At 34.4% G+C, this 22,133-nt stretch overlaps 1 protein-coding gene across 3 annotated transcripts; it reads left to right on the forward strand.

The window, feature by feature from the left end:
• The first annotated feature begins 14,487 nt into the window (after nucleotides 1-14,487).
• LOC132617276 (probable helicase MAGATAMA 3) lies at nucleotides 14,488-21,649 on the forward strand. Of its 3 annotated transcripts, none has more exons than XM_060332241.1 (11): nucleotides 14,488-14,737; nucleotides 14,960-15,095; nucleotides 16,075-16,653; nucleotides 16,848-18,245; nucleotides 18,319-18,643; nucleotides 18,770-19,031; nucleotides 19,177-19,393; nucleotides 19,702-20,063; nucleotides 20,408-20,554; nucleotides 20,685-20,816; nucleotides 21,592-21,649. In XM_060332241.1, exons 2-10 carry the CDS (start codon nucleotides 14,985-14,987, stop codon nucleotides 20,752-20,754), a joined length of 3,471 nt encoding a protein of 1,156 aa, XP_060188224.1. In that variant the 5' UTR covers nucleotides 14,488-14,737; nucleotides 14,960-14,984; the 3' UTR covers nucleotides 20,755-20,816; nucleotides 21,592-21,649. The 3 variants fall into 3 exon arrangements, with proteins under 3 accessions (XP_060188224.1, XP_060188225.1, XP_060188226.1); XM_060332242.1 differs by having other exon boundaries at nucleotides 14,980-15,095; XM_060332243.1 differs by having other exon boundaries at nucleotides 14,985-15,095.
• The last annotated feature ends 484 nt before the right edge of the window (nucleotides 21,650-22,133 follow it).

The following is a 22,133-nucleotide window of genomic DNA, read 5'->3' on the forward strand; positions in this document are numbered from 1 at the left end:
GCAGTGTCAGTCGTGCGCGGGCGACGTGCATTGAAAAGGGGCTCCGACGGGCGAGAGTCAATAAGCATCTAGAGATGCTCTATGGCATATTATAAGAGTGCCAAGGAAGTTTAGCAAGGATCTGGGATGAGCCCATGGGCCGTCGGCGGACGAGGCCACGCACGAGCCTGAGTGTCAGTCCCGTGCGTTTCCGAGCTATAGATGGAATCTTGGGATTTAGGGTGAGGGGACCCTTCCTAGGATGTTATGGAATGTGCTTACCAAGTTTGGCGTCATTTGAAGATCGTTCACCTAAGGGCTTGACTTAGCCAAGGAGCAGTGTCAGTGATAAAGCTCCCGAAGGCTATATCTCGTTCCACGAGTATGGGGATGAGACGAAACTTCATGAAGGAGTGAAGGAAGTCAAGAGAAAGAGTTAGGAAAAGACGGCGCCTCATTTGGAGTTCGGAAGAGTGAGAAAGGCCCATTGTGATTCTCTGGCAAAATGATGTCCAATGCTAGAACTTGTGTTTTTCTTTTCAAAGCATATATAAAGGGGGCAGAGGTGTCACAGCTCAGCCAGCCTCCCTCGTGCGTGTTGTCGTCCAGTCGCACCAAGTGAGAAACCTTGAGGGAGGACCTCAAGGGCCTGCCTAGGCATCTCATAGGAGTGTCCTAGGTATCCATACGAGTTAGGGGACTCTATGGACGGCGTCGTGCCTGCGGGCCTCGTTGGGCGCACAACATGTGCCGGAGGCTTGACGTAGGAACTGATTATGCCCCGCGGGCTATCTTTATGGATGTTAAAGACCTCCGTACCGATTGAGTACTCGAGGCACCACTCAAGAGCCTCGTGTATTGACTTGTGAGCTTGGCTTGGGTTCAGCCTTGCAAGCAAGGGTCCGTTGGCCTAGACGTGCAGTCGTGGGGTGACGCTGCACCACGAAGGATGAAAGTAAGTTGTGAGGGCTATATTTGCCAATGCCATGGGACAACCATAGGCACATGAAAGAGGACCGCACCTGACAAAGGCCAAGGATTGGAAGTTGCCCTACTCGGGCACGACACAAGGCAAGTGTCAAGCTTGAGGATAGGACTGTGCGCGCAGGAGCGACGCTCAGTGCCAGTTGAGGGACGTGCATGTCCGTAGCCAACCCAAGGGGTGCGCATAGACGAGACCCAGCATATGAAATGTGCCACAAGGGTATGATAGCAAGACAAGGCTGAAGCCTTGACATCAAACGGGCGGCACAAGGAAAGCTAAGCCTCTGAGGCAAGCTTCACCATAGGCATGGGGTCGTGCCAAGAAAACCTGGGATAGAGAAAGGCTGGCTTGTAGTCAGGTGGGACTACGGGCGCCGTACGGGCTATTTGTGTGCCGCTGCCGCTTAGGAGGAGTCGGCCCGTGACAGCAATAGTGCACGAGAAAAAAAAGTAATAGCCCAAAAATAGATAGTAGTTCGAACAATGCAAACATGTGTTAAATAAACTACTATTGTTTGACAATCATCAAAACAAAAAGAACTTGGACGTATCAACTTTGCATATAGCTTCCGATCCTGAAGGACTCCGAGTACCGCGCGCAAATGATCCGCATGCTCAGCCTTTGATCGTGAGTAAACTAGAATGTCATCAATAAATACAATCACAAACAGATCTAAGAAAGGTCTAAATACACGGTTCATCAAAACCATAAATACTGTTGGGGCATTAGTCAAGCCGAATGACATCAGACGAAACTCAAAGTGGCCATATCTGGTCCTGAAAGCTGTCTTAGAAATGTCCTTCTCTTTGACCTTAACCTGATAGTAGCCTGACCTCAGGTCTATTTTTGAGAAATATCTGGCACCCTGCAATTGGTCAAATAAATCATCAATCCTCGAGAGTGGGTGTATTCTGTATCATCACCTTATTTAGCTGCCTGTAGTCAATATATATCTGTAACGAGCCATCTTTCTTTCAAACACACAACACAGGCGCTCCCACGACGATGTACTAGGCCTAATAAAGTCTTTCTCGAGCAAGTCCTTCAACTCAGAAGGTGCCATTCTATAAGGAGGAATAGATATCGGCTGAGTGTATGGTAAAACATCGATAGCAAAATCAATCTCCCGCTCTGGCGGAAGACTCGAAAGCTCTTCAGGAAACACATCTTGTCTGGAACAAACTGAAGAGCCGATGACTCTGCTTTTACATTTTGAACTCGAACTATATGATAGATATAACCTTTTGCGATCATTTTCTTTGCCTTGAGATAGGAAATAAACCTACCTCTTGGAGAAGCTATAATACCTTTCCATTCCATCACTGGCTCTCCTGAAAAATGGAACTGGACCATCTTTGTTCTGCAATCAACATTAGCATAATAAGAGGACAACCAGTCATCCCCGTAATAATATCGAAGCCCACCATATCTAACTCAATCAAATTAGAAACAGTATAATGATTACAAATTATAACTACACAACCTTTGTATACTCATCTAGCTATCACGGGATCACCAACAGGTGTAGACACCTCAAAAGGTCTATCCCAAACTTATTAGTAATAAAAGGAGTAACATATGACAATGTAGAACTTGGATCTATCAATGCATATACATCATGGGAGGAGACTGATAGTATACCTGTGACAATATCAGGTGACGACTCAACATCCTGTCGACCAGCCAATGCATAAATGCGGTTCTAAGGACCGCTCGAACTGGACGCTCCACCTCTGCCTCTACCACGATCGGCTGGTGTCTGAGAACCCTGCCCAGGAGGGCATACAGATGATGAAAAACTTGCTACAGTTCCTGTCGGCTGAACTACACCTCTACCACCTCTCGATGGAAAATCTCGCATAATGTGGCCTGGCTGGCCACAGGTATAACACACATCCGAACCCAAACGATACTGTCCACACGCAAGACAGTATTTGTTCATTCATTAACATTTAACAAGCTAAAATCTATAAAATTGTCATTTAAACTTATCATTTAGAATTTGAAATGTCTTATGACTTTTTTCACCCTTTAAATATAGATCTCCACTTGATAGAATTATCAGTTACTATTTGTCTAATATTCAGGACTTAAATCAACTAAAATTTCAATTATTAAATCTTTCCTTATTTGAATTATGTAGGAAATCTAATATTTAAGAATTTAAAATTAACTATCAAAATTTGTGAATAAACTTAACAAGGCTAATATATTCTTTACAGTAATGAATAGGGGTATAACTTGTACCCATGTCGTTTGATTGTGTAGAGGTGAAAAGTCAATCGGAGTCAATAACAATTCTACTGTGCTTAATTTGGTGAAAAGTAATTATCAATAGTGATACTAAAGTTTTAGTACTTCTACTTCATCTTCCATTTTTGTGTTTTATTAAATTAAAATTTACTAAACTTACTATCAAATTTAGTAAACAAAAGATGTTTTATTGAAGGAATATGAAGAGCAAACAATAAAAGATAAAGGGTGTGCTTGGTGTGAAGAAAAATATTTTCCGGAAAATATTTTTCAATTTTCTCATGTTTGTTTGGTCCAAATTTTTGGAAAACATTGTTTTTAGGAAAGCAAGTTCCTCAAAAATGAAGAAAATGACTTCGCTAATCAAAGTGGGGAAAACAAGTCTACAATTAACATTTCACCAACCACCCTACCACCACGCAACCCACCCCCAACCACCAAACCCCAACAACTCCCACAACTCCACCCACCCTCCCCCACCCCTAATCCCGTACCCCCTTATCCCTCCCAGATTTTCTACTTCATATTTAATTTTACCCTTACAAATTTTTATAAAAATGGAAAGTTTGCATAGTTAAATTTATGTGGGGATGGGTGGTGCGTGGTGGTGGGGTGGATAAGAAAAAAATTCCCATATTTTTTAAAAGTTAAATAAAATATATGAAATAGAAAATTTGAGAGGGGGTAGGTGGGTGGGGGGGGGTTGGATAGAGCGGTGGTGTGGGGTGGGGTGGGTGGTGGTGTGGCGTATGAGTGGGTGAAGAAGAAGCGGTTGGAGGGTGGTGGTTGGGTGGGGGTGAGGGTGGGGTTTGGTCAGAGGCGGATCCAGGATTTAAATTTTATGGGTTCAATCTTCAGATTTTTAGCATTGAGCCCATTATATTTTTAAAGTTAGGGGTTCATATCTACTATTTATTGAAATTTTAATAATTTTTTACACATAAATTTAGGCTCCGCGTCAAAAGTTTGGGGTTCAATTGAACCCCAACCTTGTAGGCTAGATACGCCTCTGGGTTTGGTGTGGTATGGGGTGGTGGGGTTGGTGGGGTATGGGTGGTATGTTTCGAAAAATATTTTCTACCAATCAACCGAACAAGAGAAAATAAGAAATTCACTTATTTTTCACTGCCTAACCGAACATGAGAAAATAAGTAGAAATTCACTTAATTTTCAAGAAAACATTTTTCTTATAAAACATTTTCCTCCATACCGAACACACCCAAAGAGGCAAAGCAAAAAGTAATTTTTCTTTAATAGCAAAACCAATCAGTAAATTTAGTCAACCAAAACACTTTTTGATCCCACTGTCTCAATTATCATTCCAAAGGTAGGTTAGTCGATCTTTCTTTGGCAAAGTAAGAAAAAGGGGGGAAATTTGTAATGTTACAGTTATCATGACATTTTTTCTTGTATAGATACGAAATAGATTTGAGTCTATACAAATTTTATTTACAGTACTATATTCTTCCTTATTTAAAAATTTATAAAAGAAGATAATAGAAACAACCCATTTGTAAGATTTTATAGCATGAATTTTTCATTGCTTTTTGGAAGAAAGTTTCAATATTTAAAACACTGGTATCGGTGTATATAGATGTATATATTCAGTTTTGTGTTTAGCATAGAATATAAGTAAGAACCAGTCAATACACTGGTATCGGTGTATATAGATTTATATATTCAATTTTGTGTTTAGCATAGAATATAAGTAAGAACCTGTCATATTTATTTGATTACTTTGAATTAAATAAAAACCTGTCCTTTTATCGAAAAAATAGAAGTAACGTTTATACTAAGATAATAAAGTATGTTTTTAAATAATTAATCCAAATAATCAAAGGATTAATTAAAAAAAACAAAGGTTTAACTATAAAAATAAAAATTCGCATCTATTTTAACGTTTATTGCTATTTTACATTAAAAAAATCGTATAAATTTTTTAATTTATTGACACGTGTAACGCACGAACGCTAAAACTAGTATATATAATATAAAGCTAGGCATAGACAAGGTGATGTCGTACCTCTCTATGGCCAGCATTGCTATTTATCTTTTATCTCCTTTTTTGGCATTTTTTCTAACTTTTCATGTTAAATAAATATTAATTGTCTTCTTTTCAAAGGGAATAACCTACATAACTCCAATAGTGAATATAATGGAGCAATTAGCATTTACATAGAGCTACAGTTATAACATTGATTATTTTTTCGGTAACCCTTTTTGTCATTATGGATTCCTGCAAATTCTTTCAGTTATTGCTTTATACAATATGCATCAGTAAGTAATTATAGAATTTGAAATGGATGTTCACCATTATATTTTGAACACTATATAAATAGACACCAAATCCATCCAAATCTCGTGCAATACGGCTTAGCATAGATAGGTATATTGTTAACATGAATGTGGTCGAAGGCCAATTTCTAAAATCGAAGTCATTATCATACTATTTAAATATATACTACTATACAATTAGCTCTCCTTGGACAACAATGACGTGAACATGGCAAAGGGAGTCAGCTAATGCTAGGGGTTTAAAGTTTCGTGAATATCATGAAGTGAAGCAAGAAGAAAAAACGAAGCAAGGGCCAGAGCATTGTAGAAATTTCTTCCATAAGCCAATCAATTTGATATACCTTTCTTTATGGACTTGTGTACTACTTTCCTTCCCCCGTGATGCTACAACCAATTTGATATATTTTTCTATATTGATTTTGTGTGAATGTTGTTTTTCCCTTCCTTTTTTTCTGTCATCTGTCCAATTTTTCCATTGAAGCACTTTGAATTTATATTAAAGTAGAAAATAACCGTTCGAAGGAAAGTACTGATTTTGGGGGATTTTGCATAATCACTTTCCTGATTTTTGGGAATTTGCATAATATTTGGAGGAAAAAATATCGGAATAAAAAAGGAAATAAAAACAAACAAAGAGGAAAAAGAAAGGAGAAAAAAGAAAGGGAAGGGAAGTTTCATATACAAAGTTGGCCGAGATTGAAGTTGTGAAGAAAACGACACAAATTCGTTTGTTCCATATTTAGAGTTGGCTGAAATAAAAGTTTACTTTATTTGTCCTTTTTTTTTTTTTACCATTTTTTCCTTTTTATAAAAAATAAAAGATAATCATCAAAAGAATATATTAGGTTAACTGAACAAAATTCAATCTATAAGAAAATTATATATCTACATGCATAACATTAATTTATAGAAAGTAAAAGTAAATTTGGTTGGTTAAAAGTTGAAATATGACGATTTTTTCTTCTATAATACTCTCCCCGTCTCAAATTATTCGTCGTTTTTTTATTTTACACGCCCCTCAAGAAATATTATTTAGGACAAATATTTGACTTAGTTTATCTATTTAAGTCTAAGTTATAATTTTTCTCCATTAAATGTTTACTCTATTTATGTGTCATCTCCATTAATGACAAAATTGTACTAAGGGTAAAATGAAAAAAAGAATTAATTGTGCTTAGAACTCCTAAAACAACAAATAATTTGACACAACTATCTTTAGTAATCACGACAAATAATTTGAGACCAAGGTAATATAAAAGAGCTATTGTAAAATGAATTTTTCAACTTAGCCGTTAGAATCGGTTTCTATAAAGGAGGTCAAATCTCAGGTTTGCATCCCAAGATTATAACATTACCATCTTTTTCTTTTTCTTTTTCATTAACTTTGTTTTTAATATTCTACTTTTTCAAGTTCAGATATACTAATTTCTTAAATGAGTTATTTCATATTGAATCTAATTTTTTTTAAAGGTTCTCTTTTTAATTTTTTTTAGAATATTTGGATTAATAAAAAATAGTTTTCTTTTATAAAAGTAATCACATTAGTTTTAACTTTGTTTTAATCCTTTTTATAACCACGCGAAGCGCGGACAAGTACACAAATAAAATAATAAGATAAAGTTCAGTGATAATCCTTGCATTCTGGCATGCGTGCGTTATCTTTCCCTTTGTATCTTCTTAATAATGGCTAAAAATGTAAGTTTACATAAATTTGTGTTGGTTCAAATCTTGTATATGCTGCTCCAAACATAATTATTAGGTGTTTCTTTTGTCCCCTTCATGGCCACAGCTAGGGGTGTTCGTCAGTGGCGGAGCCAGGATTTCCGCTGAAGGGGTTCAAAATATAAAAAAGTAAATATACAAAGATTCTTAAGGGGGTTCAACGTCTACTATATATACATAAAAAATAATTTTAACTTTGTAAAAATAGTATTTTTTTTTCTGCCGAGGGTGTTTGGATGAATACCCTCGGCATAGTGTGGCTCCGCCACTGGTGTTCGCGGTTTGGTTAAAAATCGATCCAAACCGAAAATCAAAATCAAACCGATTAATTAAATGAACCGATATTTACTTTGGTTTGGTTTAGTTTTGAATTCGTAAAAACGATATTTGATTTGGTTTTGGTTTTACTAAAAGCAATCCGAAGAAAAAACTGAACCGAACCGATAAATTTTATACATAATTTTTATAATTATATATACAATATATTAATTTTTATAAATACTTTTAAATAATTTATATACTTTTTAAGCAAAATTTTATTTATCTCTAATAAGCTAATGAACTTTATACCTTAAGCCGATTTTAAAAAAGAAATCCATATGAATTCAAACTCATTTATTCAAAGAAACAACTATATGAGATTTACCTAGATTTATTTTTTGTATTTCTTATAAACTTTATTCACTTAATTAAAACCATAAATCTTAAGACATTTTCTCCATAATGCAAGAAACTATAGCTATCACAATAAAAAGGTAATAACGGATTATAAGTTTGAAAATGATAGAAAATTCTCCCCTAAATTGTAGGAAAAAAACATGAAAGAGAGAAATACCGTTAATTTTCTTAAAAATCCAAAAACTGACCCAAACTGACGGATGTGTATTATATTTGGTTTTATTTGATTTTAATAATTTTAAAAACCAACTCGATTGGTTTGGTTTTGGTTTTAACTCAAAACCGACCCATGAACACCCCTAGCAACAACCCGTGATTTTCTTTCCTTGTGTTCATTTTGAGATTGTAAACAGAACTTGCGAGGATTTTATTTTTCGGAAAAGTTCAAAGTTACCCTTCAATTATTAGAAATAGAACACTTTTGCCCTCTGTTATCTTTTGGTAAATGTCCTCGTGTTCTAAAAATTGGACCACTTCTATCCATATTGACAGGGGCGAATTTGTGTACAAATTTTAGGGCACGTGAACCCATGATTTCTTTCATAAAACAACTAATTTTATGTATATATTTTCTAAAATTGGTATAATCTTCTTTGTTGGAACACATGCTACAAGAATGCTAAATATTGCACTTGGTTGAAGGTTTGAGATTCTTACTAAGAGGTCTTGGGATCAATTCCACTTAATACATTTTCTCCTTCTTTTTTAAGTGGTGAACCCATGTTCTAGAAATTCTAGATTCGCTTCTCTTTTAGCTTAATTCGAATAATCCTTAGCTTAGATATGAAATTTCATCATAAAGCGGAAAGATAGAGAATATTAAAAGTCTAAATACACCTAAACCCAATAATACTGTCAAGAAGCATCTAAGAATAACTGAATTGTGAGAATCAGCTCAATACAACATCACAGTGACACCTATGCATTGCAACATACTGTCCATAAGGCGCAATCTTACCTTCGTTGAACTATGTGTTTCAATAGTCCATTCATACTCAACCTCATCCCATAAATAACCCAAGTGTGCGTAACACTAGACGGTCCACTGTGACGGCTACTTGGACTGTGCGTGAATTAGGTACCCGGCAACCACAGCTAGTAAGGTACTGGTACCATCCCAACTCATAAGTCATAGCACAAAAGACAAGAGTGCAATCACAATAATATCAATTGAGAACATGAAGGCATGTTATGCCTTCCAACGTGTATAGAAACAGTACAGATCATAACATGCTTTTTAATCAATGCATCTGGTATGCATGTTCAATTTTACTATTCAGTTATAAATCATGATGAAATGTCATTAGTTTCATCATATCAAGCTTTTAAAGCAACCAATGTGATCCACCCGGTCAAATTTCGAAACAAATTACATGGACGGGATACCTATCAGGTAAGGTAATGATTTCATTCCAATAATCAAGTTTTGATTTTGACTTTAATTGCTAAGTTAAATTTTCAAATGCCTAATTAAGAAACTAGGTCAAAATTTCTTAATTTAGGTATTCCAATCACATGGCTTCAAGTTTAAAGTTTCACCAAAATCAAATATAATCATCCTAGGGGGGATAGAGAATCATTACCCTGATGATTCAAGTCGAAACTCATATCTTGGATCACCCCCACGGCTCCTCGTTTCCAAAAATGCCCTCGATTTGTTCCTTCATCGCGATCGCGATAAAGAGTCCCTCGTGATGACGAAGTACAACACTGTCAGACCATATGCGATCGGCTCATTAACTCCTCTTGTTCCCAGAATATAGTTAATAGTTGGTCAACGCCCAACCGTCTTTGTGTTCCCGACTCAATTCCACGCGTTCGTACTGAGACAACTAGTTGACTCCTGCGTTCGTGATTGCAGAGAGCAAAATCCCCTTGACCAGTCAACCCTTCAATTACCCTACACAATTGTGATGCACCAGTCACCAGCAAAAAATGTTTAATTTCTACATGGTTCAACATGTGCGGAAACACACCCAAGTCTTTGAGTTTCAATCCCGACCATCCAACAAGTTCCAAATAGTTATACCGACTTATTCAAAGTTTCACTATACAATTCAAATCATACTTGTGCAAAATTAAAGGTCAGATTGTTACATTTCTTTTCATTCAATTTTGTGATAATATCCCGCGCGTGACACTACAAGTTTCAAAAGCTCTTATTTTGTTCTTAAAATCCGTATCAGTTCAAATTATGCCACATAAATTGAAATACAGGAAATATAATGTAAATTATGCCACGTAAATTAAAATAGAGGAAATATAACGTGGTTAGTTACAAATAATAATGTGATTTAGTCCAATATTTTAAAGGGCCGGGTATTTTACATATCCCTCGGCGAGGCCTAAGCCCCGAGGCACGGGGCGTAAGCCCCATGAGTATTTAATTTTTAGTATTTCATAAAATAATATAATTACAATAAATATTTTTATCTCCCTATAAGCAAATAAACTTTATCAGTATTATCAATAAACTTTATCAGTATTATAATTAAAATGTAACTCCTTCATGAATAAACATAAAATTACTTTCAAATAGCGAAATAATAAAATATGATAATTCTTGATACATAGGACAAAAGACCAATAACAAGTGAAAATGTATAATTCGGCTATGTATTTTTAAAAGAAATATTAAGTGATATTCACCCTCACGATGTTGTTAAATAGTAAATATGCAATACTACGACTTGTTATTTGAGTTACATCCAATCTTCTTATTTTTTAGATGAAAAAATATCAAGTATCATTCATGTTAAAGAATTATGAGGCTTAACGATTTTAACTAAGGAATTTAACTAAAAGAAATATTAAGTGATAATCACTCTGAGGATATTCTCAAATAGTAAATATGCAATACTACGACTTGTTATTTGAGTTACATCCAATCTTCTTATTTTTATAGATGAAAAACTATCAAATATCATTCATTTGTTAAAGAATTATGAGGGCTAACGATTTTAATTAAGAAATTTAACATATAATTTGTGTATGAATTATTAGGTGAGCCCCGAGCGTTGAGCGTTAGGTTTATTTAGGACGTACAATCAGGCTCTTAGGACGTAAGCCTCACAGGAATTAAACCCCACACGTGAACTCTACACGTTTTGTCAGTAACCCGCTCGAGAGCGAATTCTAAAACTCTTTTAAAACACTAATTTAGTCTGTGATTTAAAGCATATTTTATTACACATAGAGAGAGAGGAATAGACGTCGGCACAGAAAAGGTAATTAGTACAGTAGCTTTATTTAATTTGTCATTATGACAAAGTTCACTTGTCTAAGTTATGGCAAATAAGAAAAGAATACGTAGCTAGAACCCATCGAGGAAATTAAAAGTGATGGGAAAAATTTGAAAGCTCCTCAACTAACGAATTTAACTAAAAGAAATATTAAGTGATATTCTTCTCAAGATATTCTTAAATAGTAAATATATAATATTACGACTTGTTATTTGAGTTACATTCAATCTTTTTATTTTTATAGATAAAAAACTATTAAATATCATTCATTTATTAAAGAATTATGAGGGTAAACGATTTTAATTAAGGAATTGAACATATAATTTGTGTATGAACTATTAGGTGAGCCCCGAGTGTTGAGCGTTAGGCTTATTTAGGACGTACAGTCAGACTTTTAGGGCGTAAGCCTCACAGAAACTAAACCCCATACATAAATCCCACACGTTTTGCCAGTACCCCGCTCCAGAGCAAATCCTATAACTCTTTTAAAACACTAATTTAGTCTGTGATTTAAAGCATATTTTATTACTCATAGAGAGAGAGGAATAGACGTCGGCACAGAAAAGGTAGTTAGTACAGTAGCTTTATTTAATTTGTCATTATGACAAAGTTCACTTGTCTAAGTTATGGCAAATAAGAAAAGAATACGTAGCTAGAACCCATCGAGGAAATTAAAAGTGATGGCAAAATTTGAAATCTCCTTATAGCCTGTTTGCACAAGTTTTTAAAAATAGCTTATTTTAAAAAGTATTTTTTAAAAAAATACTTTTTTTAAAAAAAAATTCACTAAAAGTAGTTTGTTGTTGACCAATTAATTTAAAAAGTACTTTTGAGCAGCAATTAGTGTTTGATCAAGCTTTTAAAAAGTGCTTCTATGTGTATTTTTCTCAAAAGTACTTTTTAAAAAAGTGCTTTTAGACAAAAACTATTTTTTTTAACTTCTGAAAAACTGCTTCTACTACTTCTTAAAAGCACTTATTTTCTCACAAAAGCTTAGCCAAACACATTACTTTTTTTAAAATAAGCACTTATTAAAAAAATAAGTACTTTTAGAAAGAAAAAAAAAAAAGGACCAAACAAGCTATTAATTCCCATCGAAGGAAACGAACGACCCCTCAAAAAATAACTTTCACGGAGTTGTTAATTTGTACATTTCCCATACATGACTTCACTTTTATCATTGCTTCACTGCACTGTTGTTGACAAAATTTATTCCTGTTTTCATACGTGCGTATTTAATTTCTTTCTTTTTGGTTATGAGAAAAGTCTATAGCTACTTAATGCTACCAAGTAAATTTACTATAGGTTAAACTAATACTCCTCCTTCTCGAATTATCTCAAATTATCCGTGGCTTTTTTGTTTTACACGCCCTTTAAAAAATATTAATTAAAAGAGTATTTGACTAACTTTACTCTTATTTATGCTTAAGTTATAATCTCCATCCATTAAATGTTTACTCTATTACTCTATTTATGTGTCATTTTCATTAATGATAAAATTCTACAAAGGGTAAATTGGGGAAAAAATAATGGTAAAAACTTACCTGCACCGGTGTTTACACCAAACCAATGAATGTATGACACGTGTTTGAATGTATATAACTATCAATTAACCATGATTAATTAATGCCTATATGCACTTCATTAAATCTCTTAACCATGATAAATTGCAATGGTTTGGTGTAAACACTCGGTGTGGGCAAGTATTTACCAAAAATAATTAATTGTGCCTTAAACTTCTAAAACGACAAATAATTTGAAACGAAAAGAGTATATTCTTAACATTTACGAGTTTTAATATGGTAACTTTGATTTACCAAAAATAATATGGTAACTTTACTTATTTTATTGTAACATGTAAGTAAATATCAATTAGTGTGTGTACAAGTTAAATTCTTTCATATATAACTAATTTATCCAACCAAGTACAATTACCTATAGGTAGGGCCGAAGCCAGTAAGGGCCAAGGGGTTCATCCAAACCCCCTTCAACGAAAAATTACACTATTATATACAAGGTGAAAATTATTTTTTATGTATATATTACACGTTGAACTCTCTTGGCTTCTTCGTTTGTCTGCTTCCTTATATTTTTTAACCTTCTTTGTTAAAATTCTGGCTCCACCACTGCCTATAGGTTAAATTTTCTTAACAAGTCTTAATATGGTGACCTTACTTTATTTGTTGAAACATGTTAAGTATAATATTGTTTAGTGTATACGAGTTAAATATTTTTATAAATTATATATACGAATAGTGTAACAATGTAAAATATATTTGCATAATCATTGTGATAACCTGCTAATTATAACAAGTTACTCAATGGTTTATTCTAGGAGTACCAAACAATAGTTATTACATGTAGAATAATTACTTATAATCATTTTTTAAGTGAATTGATTGTGTAAATTGTTTTGCACAATTTAAACACCTTGTATAAATTGCACAATTATATACTCTTCCCCTTTTATTTGGCCTAACTTCGATTCTAATTTCTAAGTCTTCCTTATAACTTCTCAACATCTTCCTCTTCCTTCATTTCAGCCTTTGGAATCTTTTCTACTTTTGCTACAGTATAAAACACTGATAAGGACACCAATCTATATGCAATATATTAGTAGGCGTTTGGCCATAGAAACCAACAAAAAATTCACTATTTTTGAAGTTGAAGCTGTGTTTGGTCATTGTTTTTTAAAGTAATATTTAGTTGTTGAAATGTACTTTTTCTAAAAAATATGAAATATGATTTATACCCCTAATTTCTAAAAACTAGTAAAACCACCCAAAACAATTAATAAACATAACCAATGCGAGAAATATAACAATTATACACGAGATCAGCTTATGGAGTGCTCTAAATTGATGGTTTATTTTCATTAAAAGGCTGCAATTGGGAGGACATAAAATATAGCATCTTTAAATATGGTTTTGTTACACTCACATGTTTCTTTTCTTTTAGAGGTTTTTTATCACTTGATGTTGAATGTTGTTGAAGTGGAGAGTAACTGAGCAATATAAGTTGCCTCTGACAAGTGAAAAATGTTGTATGAACTTTTGAGGTAAAAATTGAGCAACATAAAAACTTTTAGGGCAAAATTGAAAACAGAAAAATAAAAGTAATGATCCAAAACAGAAAATGAAAAAAGTGAAAAATAAGGATTTGGAATTTTTATAGCCAAACATCATAAATTGAAAAAAGTCAAAAATTCGAAAAAAAGTTAATACTTCTCATGGCCAAACGGGTCCTTAGTATATACTGTATAGCTTTCCTTAAGCCTTGGGTAAGCTTCTCTGTTTTTTTAATTCTATATTTAAGTCGCTGACTCTTCGTCAACCTTATAGGGGTCTACATATCATCTTTATTCCACACTTTTTCTCTTTTTTATCCTATGATTGTACGAAATAAATTCTTTGTCTAAGAAAGCTATCTGCAATTTCATTGGAGCTTTAATTTGTTACGTTAAAGTTCCTAGTGTTTTTCCAAACTCTTGCTTATAACTTTCATCATTTTTGGTGAATGCAGCTGTAGAGAATATTAGTTGCATAAATTCTTAGCTCATAATCCGAGAAGTAGAGAGACAAAGGTAAAGTCTTGAATTTTCCTTTTATTTGTTCTTGCATTTTGATGCTGAGGATGATATTGTTTATTTTTTCTTTGATGACTAATATATTACATAGTATAATATAAAGTAATTAAAAACTCATAATATATCCCAGAAGAATAAAGACAAAGGTAAAGTTTTCATTTCTCCTTCTATTTGTTCTTGCATGATGATGATTAATGATGTTTTTTTTTTTTTTTAAAGATTTTAATTTTGATTACTAGGGAAGATGGCTAATACTACAAAGAAGAAAACAGAGAAAACAGTTCCTGGCTTAGTGGATTTGGTGTTTTCTTGGTCTTTAAAGGATGTGTTGAACACAGATCTTTACAAAGACAAGGTTTGAAATAATCTTAATTTTTTCGTGTTCATATGCTGACATGCCGGATTCACAATTTAGACATTGTTTGTTCTAAGTTGAGAGATTGAGTTCTGAAATGTATATCTGATTTCATCTTATTTAATATTGGGCTGAACTGCGAATCCGTAGCTGGATTTTCCCCTGCATATGCATGTCTAGAAGTAGTTTTCTATTAACCCAACCAAGTAGTGTTGGCAAAATCCGCGCACTTATATAGTTGTTATTGATCACATATGGGATTTTCTTCATTTTTGAAACTGAAATTAACATTCACATCCACAATACGGAAGGGTTTCGATGCTTGGACAGGATGATCCTTTCCAACTTCCAATTGTTTATTGCACAATCATACCTTGTGTAGAATCATTACAAGAAATAAGTTTTTTTTTTGTGACTCTAATTGCCATAAAAAGTAGTACTAATAGTTTACATGACACTTTGTTTAGGTCGCTATAGGAAGTGATTGTATTAATGGTGATCCCTGTAGACTTGTAGTTGACACATAAAGTAACATTTTAGCGGCGACTAAATATAGGTTGCCATAAATGTGGAGTCCTAAATTTCTCTTATTTCTGTTAAGGAACAGAGTTTGTCTGAAAAAGTATTTGTGGAGATCTATCAGCAGTTGCCACTAAAGTCATCGCGAATAGTTACTTAGGGGTTTCCATGAATAAGTTTGGAAGGACTATGATTCACGGCAACTCTAAAGTTTCCACAATATCTTGTAGTTCATTTTATTGGCTAAGAGTGAAGTTGGTGTACAACCATGCACATTGGAGAGTCTCAAATTTGTATTAACAAAATCAAGATGCAGCTCTATTTTCCGCTTGTGTTTATGTTACTGGATATTTCTATTTTATTCTTCTATTTCCTTCTTGAAACATTTTGTATTTTCTTGTCCCTTTGTGTGTGATTGGCCAAGTTACTAATCCTAACTCCTGTTCTTTGTATGTTATAGGTTCAAGAAATTCCAGAGGCATTCACGTCGGTTGATCATTATCTGAAGTCATTCATTACTCCACTTGTTGAAGAAACACATGCTGATTTACTCTCAAATTTGTCCATTGTTTCGCGAGCCCCTGCACTCGAGGTTCTTGATGTTATAATATCAAAAGACTTTAAGCCTCCGAAAGGTTTATATTATAATATTTTGTTGAAAAGAACTAAAGAGGGAGAAGGAGAGGAAAGTGAAACGAAGAATGAATCGAAATACGAGCCAGAGGTTGGTGATCTGAGCGCACTAACAGATGTGAGACCAAAAAGAATTGAGGATTTGAACAGGCCTAAGAGATCTTATCTCATTGCTATTGTTCAAGGGATGAAAAATGAAGGTTCAGACAGGATACCTATCCTATCTTCACAGCTTATTCCGTTTCAGAAACCGGATAGGACAAAGGGTGAACATGGGGACAAGCTTTTTATTGTGTATCTTTCTAATTTAACAACGAATATTCGAATATGGAAAGCGTTGCATTCAGACCTTGAAAATGCAAACTTGGAGATCATTAAGACCGTGTTGAAAAGTGATCCGGATATTGTAAGTAAACACCTTCTTTCCTTCTTGAACTTTAATGTGACAATAAATAGTTTGACTTTACTATGTTGAGTATAGTGTGACAAAAAAGTACTTTGTTTGACTTTACTGCTATAGGGACGATACGTGAAATCAAACAGTTAATCTAGCTTCTGGTTTACATTTATTGAGGTTTAGTAAATTTCAATTGTTTGCAGGGTGAAGTTGACTGCTCCCTTTGCTCCGTTAGAGAACCTAAAACTAATGCTGCTTTATCAATTTCAAGAGCCATTGCTCAGTCCTTTGAGCTAGACAATGCTCAACAAGAAGCTGTTGTAAGTTGTATTGCTACAAGAGAATGTGCTCACCGGAATATGGTAAAGCTAATTTGGGGTCCTCCCGGAACCGGGAAGACCAAAACAGTTGCCTCTTTACTTTATGTCCTGTTACAGATGAAATGCAGAACTTTGACCTGTGCACCCACGAACATTGCTGTGTTAGGAGTTACAAAAAGGCTGATGCAGAATGTACAACACTTTCCACAATATGACACATATGGTTTAGGAGACATCGTCTTATTTGGTAATGGGGAAAGAATGAAGATCGATGATCATGAAGATCTGTTCGATGTATTTCTTGACAACCGTGTTGCTGCTCTTGTTAGTTGCTTGTCTCCGTATAATGGCTGGAGAATTGGTATACAGTCAATGATATGTTTGCTTGAGGATCCCAAAGAGCAATATCATAAGTACTTAGAAAAGCAAAAGGATACGGACCATGACAGAGACGATACTGAGGATATAGATGATGAGGAAGAGGAAGAAAAAGGAAGTGTTACTAGTCAAGAATCTATTTTGGGCGAAAAAGATGGAAAGATCAACGACCAAGGACTCCAAAAAAATAGAAAGAGTAAGTTGTGGAAGAAATTTGTCCTTGACACATTAAAAGAGAACAAGAAGAAAGATAAAAAAAATTCTCAAAAGAGGAACAACTCGAAAGCAACTGACGAAGCGAACAAGGTCAAGAATAAAGGGGAGGCGAGCAACAAAGAAGCCATTGTGTGGACATTTGAGGAGTTTGTTAACAAAAGATTCAAATGGATCCACAACCAGTTAATATTTTGCCTAACGGGCTTGTACACACATCTACCTACTTCTTTCATTTCACTGGAAGTAGCAAAGGAAATGATCAGACTACTTGAGATGCTTCAAACTCTTGGAAAATTGTCTGCTACTGTGGAACCATCTGAAGGATTAAGAGAAATTATACCGGGATTTGTTACAAGGAATAAGACAAGACTTTTTAATATTCGTGCAATGAAAACAGAATGCATAAAAGTATTGAAATTTCTTAACAAAAGTATCTCTCTTCCCAATTTCATCGAGGACTACCAAATCCGAAGTTTTTGTCTGAAAGGTGCGTGTTTGATTTTCTGCACGGCTTCTAGCTCAACGAAGTTGCACACAGAAGGAATGACGCCAATGGAGATGGTGGTAATTGATGAAGCCGCTCAGCTGAAAGAATGTGAATCCACTATTCCGTTACAACTCCCCGGTCTCCGACATGCTATACTCATCGGAGATGAGAAACAATTGCCTGCAATGGTTCAGAGCAAGGTTATTAATTAATCTCTTTACAACTTGTTTTTAAAATTACTTGTTTTTAAAATTATTGATCTTTTATATATAGATCTGTGAGAAGGCAGAGTTCGGCAGGAGCTTATTTGAAAGGCTAGTAATTTTAGGACACAAGAAGCACCTTCTCAATGTTCAATATAGGATGCATCCGAAAATAAGTATGTTCCCGAATAGAGAGTTCTATCAGCAGAAAATTATGGATGGTCCGAATGTGAAAGGAGCAGAATATGAGAAGAGATATCTTAAAGGAAGTATGTTTGGCTCCTATTCATTCATTAACGTAAGTACTGGAAGTGAGCAGGTTGATGACAAACACAGCACGAGAAATAAGGCAGAAGCTTTCGTTGTAGCTGAGATACTTGCCAACCTTCACAAAGGTAACACTCTTATCCTTCCAGGACCTAATTTCTGCTTGAGATAAATTTTTTTCTAGTTTTCTCTACTGTATCTTGGTTTGCATGTCAAATGTGTTGGCAGGCCTGATAATATTATCTTACCTACAGAATTTGTCTCTTCAAAACAAAAAGTTCGTGTTGGTTGTATATCTCCTTACAAGGCTCAAGTTTATGCTATTCAACAAATTCTTGGCAAGACATATAGCACAGATGTTAAGAGTGACTTCTCAGTGAACGTACGCTCCGTTGATGGTTTTCAAGGTGGTGAAGAGGATGTGATAATTATCTCTACTGTTCGTTGTAATCTTGGTGGATCAGTTGGTTTCCTCTCTAATCTTCAGAGAGCTAACGTGGCACTAACACGAGCAAGGTATTAATTTGGTGGTCAACATTACTACAATTCAAAATGTTTGAATATCAAGGATTGGTTCGAATCGGCTATTCTTATATATTTTCCTCTTTAACAAGAAGATAATTGATGGACATGTTTTTAATTATTTCCTTGGCTTATGTAGATACTGCCTTTGGATATTGGGAAATGGCACAACTTTGGTTAACAGTGGTTCCATATGGAAGAATTTAGTCATTGACGCCAAGGCTCGTGGCTGTTACTTTGATGTTACTGAAGACAAGCGATTGAATCAAGCAAATTTGAATGCCACCACTGAATTTGGCCAGCTAGAAATGTTACTCAGAACGGACTCCTCTATATTCCAAACAGCCAAGTGGAAGGTATGCTGCTTCATTTGGCCTATGATGAATATATACGTTCTCTTTCACTCTTTCTTTGAGTCAATTGCGTACTTTTGAAAATTTATAGACCCTACTTAACCCCCATTACCCCCTATGCCTATACAAACAACTGTTGGGCAATTCATGTTCAAGAAATAGTTTTCCAATCTTAGATTTTATTTCTTAAATCTGGAATTTGCTTGTAAAGTAAGCCAAAATTTCAGTGTTAGTGTTTTGTGGTCTTTTTAATCTTAAATTTTGTTTTCAAATTGAGAAATAAAAGGATATTTGCTCTTACAACAAAACAGGTTATATTTAGCGAGAATTTCTCAAAGTCCATCGCTATAATTAAGGATGTGGAGATCGGCAAGGAAGTGGTTTCCCTTTTGGTGAAACTTTCAAGTGGTTGGCGTAAGTCGGAAAAGAATAGCACATTCAACAACAAGGGCGGGAATTCTTCTGTACCGTTGGAGGTGTATGGTGTCAAGCACCTAAAACTGATTTGGACTATAGATATTCAGCAGCAGAAATCGATGTATGTTCAAGTATTAAAGATATGGGATATTTTACCAGGATATCATATACCAAAGTTGGCAAAGGCCCTTGACATCCATTTTAGTAAATATACAGTGGATATGATGAATCGTTGCAAATACAAACATGTGGAAAGGTACAAAATATCTTTTTTCCCCTGATCATCTAAATTGCTGTCTTGTCATTTATTTAGCTTTTGTACACTGACATTCAGGTCACCTAAAAGATAACGACAAGTAACTTTACCATAACAAGTGCAACTAATTAGTAGTAAACTAAGGTAGGCTGTAAAAATTCTTTATATTGTCTGTGTATCTAAGTTAATTTGTTGTCTTCCTAATAATAGTGGAAGTACTCCATGAACATGTATTAGTTATTTTTCTGATCTAAATTTATGTCTAGTCGTCTTTGCATATATATAAGTTGTATATATTTTTGGATTATTGAAATGCTGACTACACAAGTCTTCATTTTCTGTAGGAACTTTGTATTTCCAATGACTTGGCCAATTGATGGAAATGTTGTCTCAAGAACCGGCTCGGCTCATGATGACCGAGAAGACAACTTGGCACGTCAATTGGGAGGGATGAGTTTGAGGGATAAACCAGGATCTTCAAGAAGTTTCAAGTGAGTATAGGTTGCAAATACCACATGAAAAAGTGAAACTGAACTCTTATATATGCTTGTGTTTTGGTAAATACTCTTTTTATGTTGTTAGATCAATCTTCGTTACTAACTCTACTCATTGTTATACCAGTAATTTTCAGAAGTCCAACATGAAGAAAGGACAATTGTTTCGCGAAGTGAAAACCAAATCAACTTGCTGATGATTTTATGGAACGATATATGCGCAACAAGTCCTAATAGGAGGCCTTATTGCCTAACAAAGGTAAAATACTGGCATATATATTGCAATGGCACAAAAAATACTGGCATATATATATTACAATGGCACTAAAAATGCTGGGCCTATTGTTACCCGTCTGTTCAATTTTTTGTGACAATATTTGTTCATTCCAAAATACTCTTTCCGTTCACTTTTACTTGTCCACTTTTGACCATTCACACCCCTTAAGAAGTTAATAAATGAAGTGCATAATTTACCAATGTACCCATATTAATTAGTGCATATTTTTATTGGATTTGAAAAATGATTTGAAGTGAGTGTTTATTATTATGGGTAAAAACAGGAAAAAAGAAATTGTCTTGTCTTTATATGTTAAAAGTTAAAAGTAAAAGTGAAAATCTATTTTTAAAATACTGGACAAGTAAAAGTGAACAGAGGGAGTAGTACACGTTTTCTATCTTTGGAGACAATTAATTTTATACTTCCCATTTTGCCTTTACATGAAAAGTTTTTATAGTCACACAAATGCTATGACATGTTTAAAGATCACAAGTTTCAAATGTTATCATTTCTTTCTTATACTCTGTGTCAATTCAGACTATGTCTCATAAATTGGAACGGAGGGAATACTATATTCAGTGGTATCCTCGTCCCTAGTGTTTCAACTTCTTTCATAAACTGCGTCTAACTTCTTCTCAATTTCTTTCCGTAATTCATTTAAAGCACCAACTTATATTATTCATATCTTAAAACAACTAATTTCTTAACGTTATCTTTTTTTTTTTTTTTTTTTTTTTTTTCTGTTTTTTTGGGACAGTTTGTTACTTGGAAAGCTAGGATTCTTGGTACTATTCACTGCCTTCATCATGTTAATCCTGCAACTCTGGTGGTCCGAGAGAAATGTAATTAATAGTTACAATATTGTTGAAATATAGCAACGGTTAATGTGCATGGTTTGTAAATGGAACTTCTATCCTTTAAAATATGTAGCTAAGACCTTATATATGTAGAATAAAATACAACGTCTTGAAGGTCTTAATATTTGATTGTGGCATCATCCTGATCTTCATGTTGTCCTAATATTCTGTATACCAAAATGTAAAGATTCATACATAAGAAACATGCTTCCTAGAATTTTAATGTGCATCTTATGTCAATGGATTTAAGTCTATATAGATAATGATATGACTTTTTTACATCATCAGTGTAATTTTATTTGTTATGGCAAGTTACTTACCTCTATGTTAGGTTACCATCAATGTTATTAAATACTCCTCCCTTCTTATCCGTTTTCTCTTTCTACGCCCCTTAAGAAATCATAAATAAAAGTAAAGGCCCGTGTGGAAAGCCACCTAGGTA

Source organism: Lycium barbarum, chromosome 11 (genome assembly GCF_019175385.1).
Source record: "Lycium barbarum isolate Lr01 chromosome 11, ASM1917538v2, whole genome shotgun sequence".
Classification (NCBI taxonomy): domain Eukaryota; kingdom Viridiplantae; phylum Streptophyta; class Magnoliopsida; order Solanales; family Solanaceae; genus Lycium; species Lycium barbarum.

Coding starts and splice junctions, on each gene's coding strand:
- LOC132617276 (XM_060332241.1), top strand. CDS start 14,985: ATGGCTAATACTACAAAGAAGAAAACAGAGAAAACAGTTCCTGGCTTA. Junction 15,096..16,074: donor CAGATCTTTACAAAGACAAG/GTTTGAAATAAT, acceptor TGTATGTTATAG/GTTCAAGAAATTCCAGAGGC. Junction 16,654..16,847: donor TGAAAAGTGATCCGGATATT/GTAAGTAAACAC, acceptor AATTGTTTGCAG/GGTGAAGTTGACTGCTCCCT.